The sequence below is a fragment of the Adiantum capillus-veneris genome, chromosome 5 (assembly GCF_014529385.1).
Source record: "Adiantum capillus-veneris isolate H3 chromosome 5, ASM1452938v2, whole genome shotgun sequence".
NCBI classification, from domain to species: domain Eukaryota; kingdom Viridiplantae; phylum Streptophyta; class Polypodiopsida; order Polypodiales; family Pteridaceae; genus Adiantum; species Adiantum capillus-veneris.
This window is the reverse complement of record NC_140935.1, coordinates 147997989-148010215: the sequence shown is the minus strand read 5'-3', so window position 1 is coordinate 148010215 and position 12227 is coordinate 147997989. Positions and strand designations below refer to the sequence as shown.

At 43.2% G+C, this 12227-nt stretch overlaps 1 protein-coding gene across 1 annotated transcript in view; it reads left to right on the top strand.

Annotated features, from left to right (window-relative positions):
* Positions 1 to 11930, top strand: part of LOC147458259 (uncharacterized) — a 32779-nt gene extending 20849 nt beyond the window's left edge. Inside the window, exons 7-13 of the mRNA XM_086512937.1 lie at positions 7469 to 7608; positions 7697 to 8582; positions 9688 to 10033; positions 10139 to 10254; positions 10377 to 10467; positions 10545 to 10676; positions 10926 to 11930. Coding sequence (XP_086369063.1) covers positions 7851 to 8582; positions 9688 to 10033; positions 10139 to 10254; positions 10377 to 10467; positions 10545 to 10676; positions 10926 to 11281 — 1773 coding nt within the window. The 5' untranslated portion in view covers positions 7469 to 7608; positions 7697 to 7850 and the 3' untranslated portion in view covers positions 11282 to 11930. The remainder of the gene's footprint in view (positions 1 to 7468; positions 7609 to 7696; positions 8583 to 9687; positions 10034 to 10138; positions 10255 to 10376; positions 10468 to 10544; positions 10677 to 10925) is intronic.
* The last annotated feature ends 297 nt before the right edge of the window (positions 11931 to 12227 follow it).

The following is a 12227-nucleotide window of genomic DNA, read 5'->3' as shown; positions in this document are numbered from 1 at the left end:
GACGACGAAGTTCTTTGGGCACTTGTGCATATGCCTCACATCCAAATACAGATAAATGCTCATAGATTGGCGTTTTCCCAGTCCATAATTTGTTTAGAATTTTGAAATTCAAAGGAGAACTAGGTCACCAGTTCATGATGTGCACTGCGGTTAGAAGAGCTTCCCCCGAAAACTCCGGAGTAAGCTTCGCCATAGACATCATGGAGATAACTCTCTCTTGAATCGTGCGACTCATTCTTTCAGTTATGCCATTTTGTGCACGTGTGTATGGAGCAGTAAACTGCCGATGAATGCCCCTTCAATAGTAAAAATCCTTGAACTCTGTGGAGACGTATTCTCCACCATTGTCCGTGCGAAAAGCTTTGACCTTTTTTCCTGATTGGTTCTCAACCATGGCGAGGAATTTTTGGAACATAGAAAAGACCGCTTCCTTACGCTTGAGGAGATACATGCACACCTTTTTGGTAGAACCATTTATGAACGTGAGAAAGTAGTTTGCCCCTACTAGAGTTGTTAAGTATGGAGCCTGATTTACCCCTTGTAATTTTCTGTATTAGAAATGCATATTTATAAGGCCCCCATTATGAGGAGAAGCCATTGTGCGTGAAGAAAAATCACTCGCCGTAAATCAAAATTTCCACGGCCAGCCATAATATTTCGCCGGAATATTATGGCAAGACGACGGTCGGAAAGTGGTCGAAAAATGGCCGGTCGTTTGGCCGGTTGGCTGATTTCAAAGGAGGACTTGTCTTCTCAAGGGCGACCACACATGGGCGGATTGGAGGGTCCGATTGAGACTTATCTACACAAGGGTGGCTACACATGGCTTCCTCTCATGAGAGAGGGCAACCCTTTTGGCCTATAAAAGGAGGCCATTTCTACACACATTTCACAGTGTGAAGCTGATACAACAAGGTGGGTGTGAGGTGGTGAGAGTGAAGCAAGGTAGGAGCTCTATTAAGGGTATAATCCCTTTGTAACCTACTTCTTGTTTGAAGTACTAAGCCATTAAGCGGTTGTTTTCCCGTGGATGTAGCCCACATTGGGTGAACCACGTATATCGTGTGTACTCTCTCTACTCTATAATCTCTTGTGTGTGAAAATTATCTCTCTCCATTAAATAATCTACTCAATTATCTACTTAGCTATGTCATATTTCCTAACAAGATTTTTATTTGGCATTGGACCACACAAATCACTATGCACTAAGTCTAGGGGTTCGCCTAGCAAGAGTGGTCGCTTTCCCGTGGATGTAGCCCACATTGGGTGAACCACGTATATCGTGTGTACTCTCTCTACTCTATAATCTCTTGTGTGTGAAAATTATCTCTCTCCATTAAGTAATCTACTCAATTATCTGCTTAGCTACGTCATATTTCCTAACAAGAGTTTTATGTGGCATTGGACCACACTAATCACTATGCACTAAGTCTAGGGGTTCGCCTAGTTCCTTGTTCAATGGCAAATATGTCAACTTAGTTTGTTTGTCGTATAGACAATGGTCACACAATGGAAAGTCCGTGTAACATAGGTAAGTAGCCAAAACGATGAAGTGTTTTCATTTCCTTTTGGCTAATATACCCTAGCCGGCTATGTCACAACTCAGTAGACGGCAGCTCAACAACATAGATAGAATGTTTGTCAACACTCAAAACAAACATAGAGTACATGGATTCGTTTTTAAGACCTTTCATCATGACGAGGTTGTTCTTGCGGATCATCCAAGAATGATCACCAAAAACTGTAGTGTAGCTAAGATCATCCAATTGCCCTATAGAAAGAAAGCTCTTGGTAAGCTTGGACACATGTCTGATATTCTGCAGCACAAAAGCAGTGCCATTATGCATCTGAAGTTTGTCAAGCTCATAGGAATCACCAAGCTTGACTATGCCATGCATGGATGCATAAAGAGGAAAACCACTCTCTATGCGGTGTGACATGAAAACTTGCACCAGAATCAAGAATCCAATTATGTGCATAACCTTCATCCTATGCAACCAAAGCATTTGGAGTGAGATCTAAAGTGAAAATGAGAACATAGGGATTTGCTGTCACCTCTACATGAATCTCTGTGGGCATAATGATCATCACTAGAGGAGGAGCATCCTTTACTCCAGTGGTAGGTATGGGAGACTCAACCACATTGAGCTCCTCTAGCTTTACAGTACTTTTTCCTTTGCCAGATATATTATTTTGCATGTTTTTCTGATCTATTAGGAAACTGCATCAATCCTTTTTGTAATGGCCCTTCTTGTGGCAATAGTAACACGACATTTTCTGGCACTGCAGTCTCTACTTGAGTTCCTGTGTCTGCTAGGACTAGAGGATTTTGCTTTTGTATTTGTTTCTATCACGGCCTCTTGCCTTCATTGAACTGCCAACCATATATGCATCTCCATGACTAGCATCGTCGAGAGATCTACGCCGAATATCTTCAATGAGCAACACATCTGTGACAACATTGAACACTAACTTTCCTTTCGGAGCCGAATTGCTAATGGCTATGCAAAAGATGTCCCATGAACTGGGTAGAGAGCATAACAAGAATACAGCCTTGAGTTTGTCGTCAAAATCCTCAAAGCCTTGAGATGTCAACTAATTGAACAAGGAGTTGAACTCATTTAAGTGACCAGAAACTGTGCTACCTTCTTTCATGTTGAGCTTCATAAGTTTTTTCATGAGAAAAAAATTGTTTGCTTCACTTTTGCTCTCCCATGCTGAACATAAGCTATCCCAAAGTTCCTTGGTTGTTGTCTTCCTTATGATAGTAAAGAACACTGACTCGGCTAGATGTAGACATATCATAACCATGGATCTTGCATGCAAAAGCTCCCACTGAGCTTGCGTATAGTCATCATCCTCCTCTGCATGCTCTTTCAATGGTTCTGATAGGCCTTTGTTTGTCAAAACATCTTTCATGTGCTCTTTCCACATGGTGAAGTTGCTACCATCGAACTTGCGAATGAAATACTCCTCCTTTTCTGAAGAAGAAGCCATCACTGACAAGAGGGTTTGAAAGGTGCCAAACTATAGTGAGAAGACGCATAAATTTGGGCAGAGTCTCCTTTGTATGAGGAGTCAAAACTCAACTCAAAATACACATAAATATGCTAACTGCACTAACTTTTCCATGAAAGATTTGGGAAATGTCAAAAGCACAAAAATCCATCCAGATACATATCCTATGGCGAGGGTACCGTAAATGGGAAACTCCAGCTACGTGTATCACCAAAGGTGTCGAGCACACCCCAGCTCAAAGAAAACCTCACGCTATCGACCCTCCAAAAGGCTAATGCAGACACAAATGGACTAGCAATAGTCTTCGAAAGGGCTCTTTTGGTCCGAGTTCCAAAAAGGGTCGGGAAAAACTACCAAAGTAGCCAAAAATGGCTCCACACGTAGTACAATGAACAATATCCACAACTCAACGTACATGAGTAAACCGCGCTCAAACAGGCACCAAGAACTATTGCATGTAGTAAGAGTGATGCCTGCGGTGATATCTTCTCTCAAAAGAGCTCAGTAGCACTAGGTGTGCTCACAACACAATGCATCTATCAATGCATCTGTCCGCAGAGAATCTGTTGTTGAAATGATTGCCAAATCACTTGTGAAAGCTCTATGTCTGGTAATCTAGAGAATCTGTGTGTGAGCAGCCTGAAAAAAACCCCCTGTAACCTGTAACCTGCATGTCGGTGTCGCTATGTGCCGATTTCTACCGTCGGATAGGAATATGCTAGTTGAATAGCCGCCAAAGAGTGTCGTAGCCAAAATCCACACCGTACATCGCGATCGATGTGCTCGGTGTCGATGTCGGGTGTCACTCCTCTATGGTAGAGGCATCTCACCCTTGCATATGGAAAGTATAGCTGTCGATCACGAGAAAATGTCGTTTGCATGAAACCAATGTCGGGTTGGATATTGAGAAATCTGGCACAATGTGTAAGAATGTCAAGCCGGTGTGCTAGAAATGGTGGCGTAAACAATGTGCTGATGGTGGAGCAATAAATCGTTGATGTCGGTGTCATCTGCCGCCGTTGGGCGGGAGTGGCTAGCTAAATAGCCGCAGATGCCTATGCTCGAAGCCGGTATCACGGAAATTCGCCGAGGTTGAGTCGATAGCAATGCCAAAAAAGTGCATACACAGTGTGTGTGTGTGTGTGTGTCTCAAAAATCGTAGATTTCCGAGCCGATGTTGAAGAAACTGTAGAGTTTCTGCTCTCTCTCTCTCTCTCTCTCTCTCTCTCTCTCTGCCTTGGAGTGGTGTCGAAGTCAAAAACTGAGAGCAAATGGACTCGCTATCAGAAGAGCTGAGAGTAAGTAGGCTCGATGCCGAGAAATAGAGGCTCAAAAAACAAAACCGATGCTGATCGAGAGAGCCAAGGAGAGGTGTGGGTGAGCGGGGTCATAGGTTTGTTTGGCGAGAGTCAAGGCTGCCGAGGGGGGGTGGGTGAACCCTCCCTTGCACACAAAACAAGTTAAAAGTTCATCTTTATAAAAAAAATGTCAAATTCTGAGTCTGTTGAGTTCTACAGAAAGTGATGAAGGTGTGTGTGTGTGCGCGCGCTATGTCGAGTTATTTTTTATGTCTGTCGGCTTGCAAATTTGACGAGCGAGAGCGTACGAGCGTGATTGTGTGTGTGACCGCTGTCGATGGGTGCTCCTGTTTGATTTCTCTCCCAGCTTGATCAGCTCCCTACCTTGCTGCACTGTGTGTGTGTGTGTGTGTGTGTAATACACCACCATCACAAGCTACGAGCTTGCAACCCAATTGCTTGTATCCCATTCAATTGTTTGCTCGTCTACTCGTTTCTTGCTACAGGTTCCACTGCCCACAACCCGAATGTGTGTGTGTGTGTGTGTTCAACACATTCACGAGCTTACCCAGAGTGTTTTTCCCCGATCTCGCTTGGACTTGCTTATCGACCACGAGCTCACCAAGACTGCTTTTAATGCTCAGCGCTGCTCAGCTTGCATCTCGATTCCAAGCTCAAGGCCGATTTCAATTGCATTCAATCTTCTGCTCGATTGCAGACTTGTCAATTTGCTTGTCCAAATTTCCCCTTTCCTTTCAACTTCAATTTTCCAAAAGCTACACTCGATTGTCAAAACTTTACTTGCTTGCTCCTTTGGCTTCTCCACTGTTATGCTGCTCACAGGCCTCCTGCCTTGCTTTCGATTGCTTGCAGTAATTCCCCTGCTGCTGCTCGGTTCTCCTCTCCCAATTCTGCTCGATGCCTTGCATTCGACTCCCCTTGGCTTGCTACAACCAGTGAGTTGCTTCTCCTATTGCTATGCCCCAATTCCAAGCTCTGTACACCTCGATGCAACCAGATTCTCCTCTGTCTCTCATCCTATAGAGCTTACCAAGCATTACTTGCTTGGGGTCATTACACACGGGGGTAGGGGGCGGGAGAGGTCAGGGCTCAGGAGTCGTGCTCCTAGGCTCTGATACCAATTGACGAGCGCTGTTGCGGAGTGTGCAAGAGAAGGAAGCATGCAAGAGGAGGAGGAAGAGAATTAGGGAAGAAGAAGTTGTTCAAAGAGTTGGGTTAGTGGAGAGGAAAGTGAGAGAAGAAAATAGTCGTTTCCCACGGCCATCTTGCCTACACCCCAACACTACGGTCTCTTCAAGCATTCATTTCCAATAGGGGACCAAGAAGGGCTCAAAGCCAATGGAAGCCAATCCATCCACCAAGCCAAAGGGGAAGAACAATGTGACACAGAATGTTGGAATTAGGGTTGTAGAAAAACACACAGCTTGGAGAAGACAAAGGAAGTTTAAGGCACACAAGAAAGAGTGTGTTACTTAGTGTGCAATGGAAAGATAAGTTAGCCCTAGAGTGATGGGTGTATGTACAATGCACGGGAAAAAAAACCTCCTAGTGAGGTAAAAAATGCCCCGACGGTCCTATGTGTGTTCACACACATCTATCACATGTATATGGTAACAAATCTCCCCTGGGAGTGATGCGGTGAACGAGAGCTGGTACATAGACAATAGGGAAGTGCCATGCCCTGAGGACATGATCAGTCCACAAAGGGGAGTAAGCCCGAAGCTTTGTGAAAAGCTTTGAACTTCTCACGAGACAATGCCTTTCTGAAAAGGTCTACAAGGTTGTCCCGTGTTGCCACATAAGCCAAGCTGATCTCTCCTCCTGGGAGCCTCTCCGTGACATAGTGGTAATGCACCTCAATGTGCTTTGTGTGAGCATGAAAGAATGGGTTGCTTGCAAGTGCCAATGCGCTCTGACTGTCTGTGTAGATAGTGTTGGTAGTGTCATGTCCAACACCCAAATCAGCCATAAGATATCTGAGCCATACACACTCAACCGTAGCTATCAAGAGTGCCCTGTACTCAGTCTCACAACTGGAAGTGGCCACAATAGGTTTCTTCTTGCTCAACCATGATATGCATGAGCTGCCAAGCATGAAACAAAAACCACTTGTGGACACTCGTGTGTCAAAACAACCAGCCCAATTTGAGTCCGAAAAAACATGTAAATCTGACGACAATGATCCCCCCTTGGGATAAAACAAGCCAAGATGTAAAGTGCCACTCAAGTAGCAAAACATCCTCTTGATAGCCTACCAATGCTTAGACCCTGGGCTATGCATAAATCTACGGACCTGTGAGATTGCAAACTGAATATCTAGCCTCGTGTTGCATACATAAATAAGGCATCCAATAACATTTTGGTAAAGAGTGACATCAACAGGATCACCAGCATTAGGAAGACTCAATTTCAAACCTGTTTCCATGGGAGTGGCAATAGGTTTGCAATACTCAAGTCCAAACTTACATAGCAATGTCTCTATGTAACCTTTTTGACACAAGGCAATACCACCATCACACTGCTTAAACTGTAGACCCAAGTAATGATGCAACAACCCCAAATCTTTCATCTTGAAAGTAGCAATCAAATCAGCCTTAAATTCAGCAATATATGTCTCATTTGGTCCAGTGATCAACAATTCATTGACATAGAGAACCACAATGAGAAGTACATGGCTGAAAGCATGAAATGGTGGTCAGTTTTAAGGGCTTTTCTAGGTGGTTTTCAAAGTAGTTCTCAATTTTTATTTGTTCCCTTCAAATAATTTATAGGGGACGTGGAAAATTGCAAGAAATGGAAAATGCCGCCACTTCAAGAATGCCATCATTTTTTGAACATCGTTTACGGGTAGAGGGTGACTGTGACTTCTATTGCATGCCAATCTACACAGCAGGAAGTTACCCACGCGCTACTCCATCTTCATGCACCCTGCGTGAACAGATCGAGGAAGAACTGTGGATGCCTACCCTCTCTGTGTGACCTCAATCTTCACCGGAGTACTGTCCCCCCCCCCACCCCCACTCTCTCTCTCTCTCTCCCCCCCCTCTCCCTCTCTCTCTTTTGTTGTAGTTGAGCAATGTGTTTGTTTGAGGACATTGTGAATCATGGATTGTGTTTTTTTGTTTTTATAGTGATATGAAGACTCCACCACAAAAGTGCACCATGGCAGCAGTTGATGGTGGTTCAGCCAGCATGCTTTCATCCAGTAGCAAGCCTAGGAGCTCCACAACATTGGGCATAAAGTATGAAACTATCAGTGACAAAAGCATTGGTACATTTCAACTGTGTCTCTTCAATTGTAGAAAGGTTCTTTTCAATGTTTGTTTATGTTTTTTTACTTTGTCAAATGTGGTTTGCAGCAAGATCTTCCTGGAGGATTCAATACCCCAAGCAAACTCGATTTTGCTACACACGAGAGGAGTTGCATGAGGAGTATGGCTTAAGCTTGGAGGGCAAGCTCTACCAGCACCTCGTGAGGCTGATGTCACAAATCAGGATTAGTTGTCGGTCTTCATGAAGAAAAGGGAGAAGGGCTCTAAAATCTTTTTGCATATGATGCTACATGAGTTTGTAGACGACTGCAGGTTACTATTTCACAAAGTCTACCAAAGCATGCCAGCCAACAAAGAGATCACACACAAGTTTGCAACGTTGTTTGTGTACGAGCAATGCCCAGATGCTCGGCAAGATCCTGCAGGTCAAAAGGTTGCATGGGCTGCTTTTTGTGAACGGGTTTTGGACCATTGCAAGAAGCTTCCAGGTGGCATTGACAAGAAAGTAAAGATTTGGCTGGAGAATAATGAGGGGACATCACTTCAGCCACTTCGTCTTAACAATGTTGGGGCAAGTAAAAAAAGTGGGCAAAATGCTCTCTTATCTGGCAACACTTCTCTAGTTAGTGCCTCCTTCATAAGCCAGCAAGTAAAAGCACAGGTGGAGCAGATTCTGGATGCAAAAAGGGATGCATTAAAGGTTTTGAACACAACATTGGATAATGTGAGAGTAGAGCTACAAGACAGGAACCAAAATATGTGGAAGATACAACGGACATCTTCAGCCGCGACAGTGCTTCAGGGGCAATTCCAGGAGCTCCAGATATTGCGGTCCAGCATGAAGGGAGCTGTCGATACTGACCCTGATTTTTTGGTGATTGAAGGCAAGATGGATGCTCTAACTAGTGCACTCACAACTCTTGGGACCGATGCAAGCAGCTCGAACATGAAAGATGAGGTGGATCGTCTCCAGGTATGTGTCCGACCACTCAAGGCAGGATTTTTGTTTATGTGGTAATGCCCTAGGTACTTGACATGGGTGGTTTTTTTTGCCATGCTAGTTATTTCTGTTTATGTGGTAATGCCCTAGGTACTTGACATGGTACTCTCTTCTATTTAGGTGGTTGTTTTTGTCATGCCAGTTATTTCTGTTATGGTGCTAAGTGCCCAACCTACCTGACATGATAGTTTTTTCTATTGTGGGGTTCTATCATGGTAATAGTGGCCAATGTACTTGGCATGGTAGTTTCTTTTAACATGGCTTTTTTGTTGTTACGGTGACATTGACCAAGTACTTTTCCATGGTGGTTTTTTTTGCTATGAGTGTTTGTTTTTTTCATGGAAGTTTGTCTATTATTGTGGTACTTGTCATGGTAGTTTTTTCTACTATGACAAGTGCAAGGGTCATGAGTATTTTTCCAGGTATCATGTAATGGCCAAAATGCCTATCATGGTACTTCTTTTGATCATGGTGGTGTTTTTTTCATGGCAGTATTTCCTGCTATGGTACTTTTCTTTTGCTATGGTTGTAGTGCTCAAGGTACTTTTCTACTATCCATGTATATGTCATTACCTTAGAGGTTTTTTGGAAAGCCATCTTTGTTATGGTGGCAGTGCCCAAGGTACTTTTTCATGGTTTTTTCTGCTATGGTTGATTGTTTCTTTAAGGAAGTTTGTTTACTATGGTGGTTGTGCCCAAGGTACTTGTAAAGGTAGTTTTTTCTACCAAGGTGGTTGTACGATCATTGTTGATTAGTGTGTAGTGTCCAAGGAACCTGTCATTGTACTTTGTTTTTTGTCATGGAGCTTTTTTATCATGACAGTCTTTCCTGTTACGGTAATAGCTTTTGCCTTGATGTTTTTAATGGAATGGCAATTTTTTGTTATGGTGGTAGTGTCCATGGCACTTTTCTACCTGCCATGGTATTTTTATTTGCCTTGGTGGTTTTTTGGAGTGTCCAAAGTACTTTTCAATGGTAGTTTTTTCTGTTAAAGGTACTTGTCATGGTACTGTGGGCTATAATGGTGCTTCTCATATCTAATCCCTATGGGCCTTTTGTTCTTCATTTGTCATGCAGAAAGAAGTGACTGACTTGGAAGCATCAACAAGTACGTGTGTGCAACATATCAACTTTTGTGAGAGCATGTTGGAGCAGGTGAAGGCTGGTGACACAATGTTACTACTTCCGACAGTTGGCCAGCACTTGAGGCACTTGCAGGCTATAGTCTCTGTTCCAGGACTATGTGCCGCATGTGGTCTTGAATTTATGGCTTCCCATGTGGTTTGTGTATACACGCTAGCATGTGGTCATGCATACCATGCTCTGTGTTTTGCTGTCTGGCTTTTATTAGAGACAGTATGTGCAGACGCCTCTTGCAAGAGTAGTATTCCAAATTCACTTATATCAATGCTCTTGCATACAGGTTGGTCGACGTTGCTTCCAATCTCATATAAATCCAAGAACTGTTCAGGTTGCCTTCAAGTATTTTCTGATTGCACAAGCCTAAACTTCACTGATGTGCTTGTAGGTTCTGGCTATATTCCTTGTGTGGCACCGATACAGGATGACGTGCCAAAGGTTGTGCTACAAGCTACTCCTGAAGCCCATAGTGCGGACTCCAGTGAGGGCACTCCAGATGTGAAGGTAGACCCCCCCTTGCAAGCACAACAGCAGTTGAGCCACAACCAAGCAAAAGCAATGCAAAGGAAGATGCAACGGTTGACAATGCGGAGGCAATAGCGCAAGAGGGAGTGGATGCAGTGCAGCGCATGGTAGCTGGTGATGAAAATCCAGATTCTTCCATATTTCTGAGTGACATGGTGAAGGTGTCAAAGAAGAGCAAGGAAAACGATGATGGTAAGTGGTAATGGTATTAGACTTGTCAACTTCTATGCAATGTCTACATGGGGCTGATGTGTTGTTTTATGACATAGGTGGACCTTCCAAAAAGAATAGACCTTCGGAGTCCACACGTTCAAAGCAGCATGCTCAGCATGCAGATAGAGATATGGGAGAGAGGGAAGCACCCATATCACCTCCAGCCGTGAAGAAGACTCCTAGAAAGAGTACTCCCCTCCGCAGTCCTTCTAATGTTTCCCACCCCCTCAAGCCTCGAGTTTGCAAGAAATAGTGACTCTTCAATTGTAATACAAGAATCTGTGATTCTTGATTTTGAATGCAAAAGAAACTTTTTTGTCGGCCTCTATGTTTTTGTTGCTTTTATGTTTCATAAGCGCAATGTCTATGTTTTTGTCGCTTTTATGTCAAATATTGCCTCGTGTTTATTTTTCAATGTTGAATGTTGTCTTTTACAGAGTGTCTAAAGGAAAAGGGGACCCTCAAGCTACCCATAGTGGAAATCATCATTATCAGAGATCCCCCAAAGTACATTCCCCCAGCTATCTCCTCCTTGCCATATGATGATCCAACCCGACTAGCCCTCATATTAGATCTTAATGGTGTACTTTGTCTTACATGTACACCTGATAAGTATGACCCTTTGTCTGTCCCCGATATTGAGGCTACATCATTTGTCAAGCATGAGGAGGCGGATGGCAGGTACCTGTTTGTTCCGAAAGATACACATGATTTTATTGCATGGGCTGTGACATGGGCAAATGTCTACATATGGAGTAGTGCAATGCTCAACAGAGTGGGCGCAAGAATTTGAAGATGTTTTCCCCAGGTTCACAGCTATATTAGTGGATGGGCTGGACAACAGTTATGTGATGTGGGCAGTTACTGTTTTGGTGGTGGAAGACCTGCAATTTTCAAGGTATTGCAGAATTTTTTGGCGAAGTTGCAACAGTATGATACCTACAATGTCCTTTTAATTGACAAAAGTTCTTATAAATGTCATTATAATCCATGTGGTACTTACATCATAGTGCTTGGTATTGAGCACCCCTCCAGCCAATACTTGTCAAAAGATCTAAAGGCCTGGCTAGAAGGGTGGCAACATGCTACAGATCACCGTGCCTTGGCGGACACATTCAACAAATCAAAACCTACTGATGACGACAAGTATGTATTCACAGCAATTGCAAAAGGGTTTGAAAAGACATTGTATGATGTGTACTTATGTGGGCCACAACTCATGCCCATAGAGTGCAAGCGATGATGACGTCCCTTGCTTTTTTTAGGATGACAGATACTTTATGTACCTTTTGTAGCTAAAATAAACCTGTGCCAGAACCTTGTATATTTATATGCTACTTTCCATGTGGAAACCAATTTTTTGGCTTGATTCTGATTGCCATTGTAACTCATGTAATGACTTAATGTCAAATTGATGAAGATGTAATATATTCCAACTGGTTGGATGACCTGTCTTTGTGTCCCAGCATTGAAGTGTTATTTTTCTGATTCAAGTAGTTTAAGACTGTTTAAGTGTCCAAGCATTGAAGTGTTATTTTTTTGATTCTGTTATTGTTTCCCAATTTTTAAGACAGTTAGAATGTAAGGTACTTTGGGTTGGCATACCAAAACTTAACAGATTGTTATGTACAGAAACTACCTGAGGACTACCCATAAGGTACTTTGGGCTGGCATACAACAACTTTTACAAGTCCTTGTTTCCTACATAATTTAACACTAGAATGGTAACCTAACAGGAC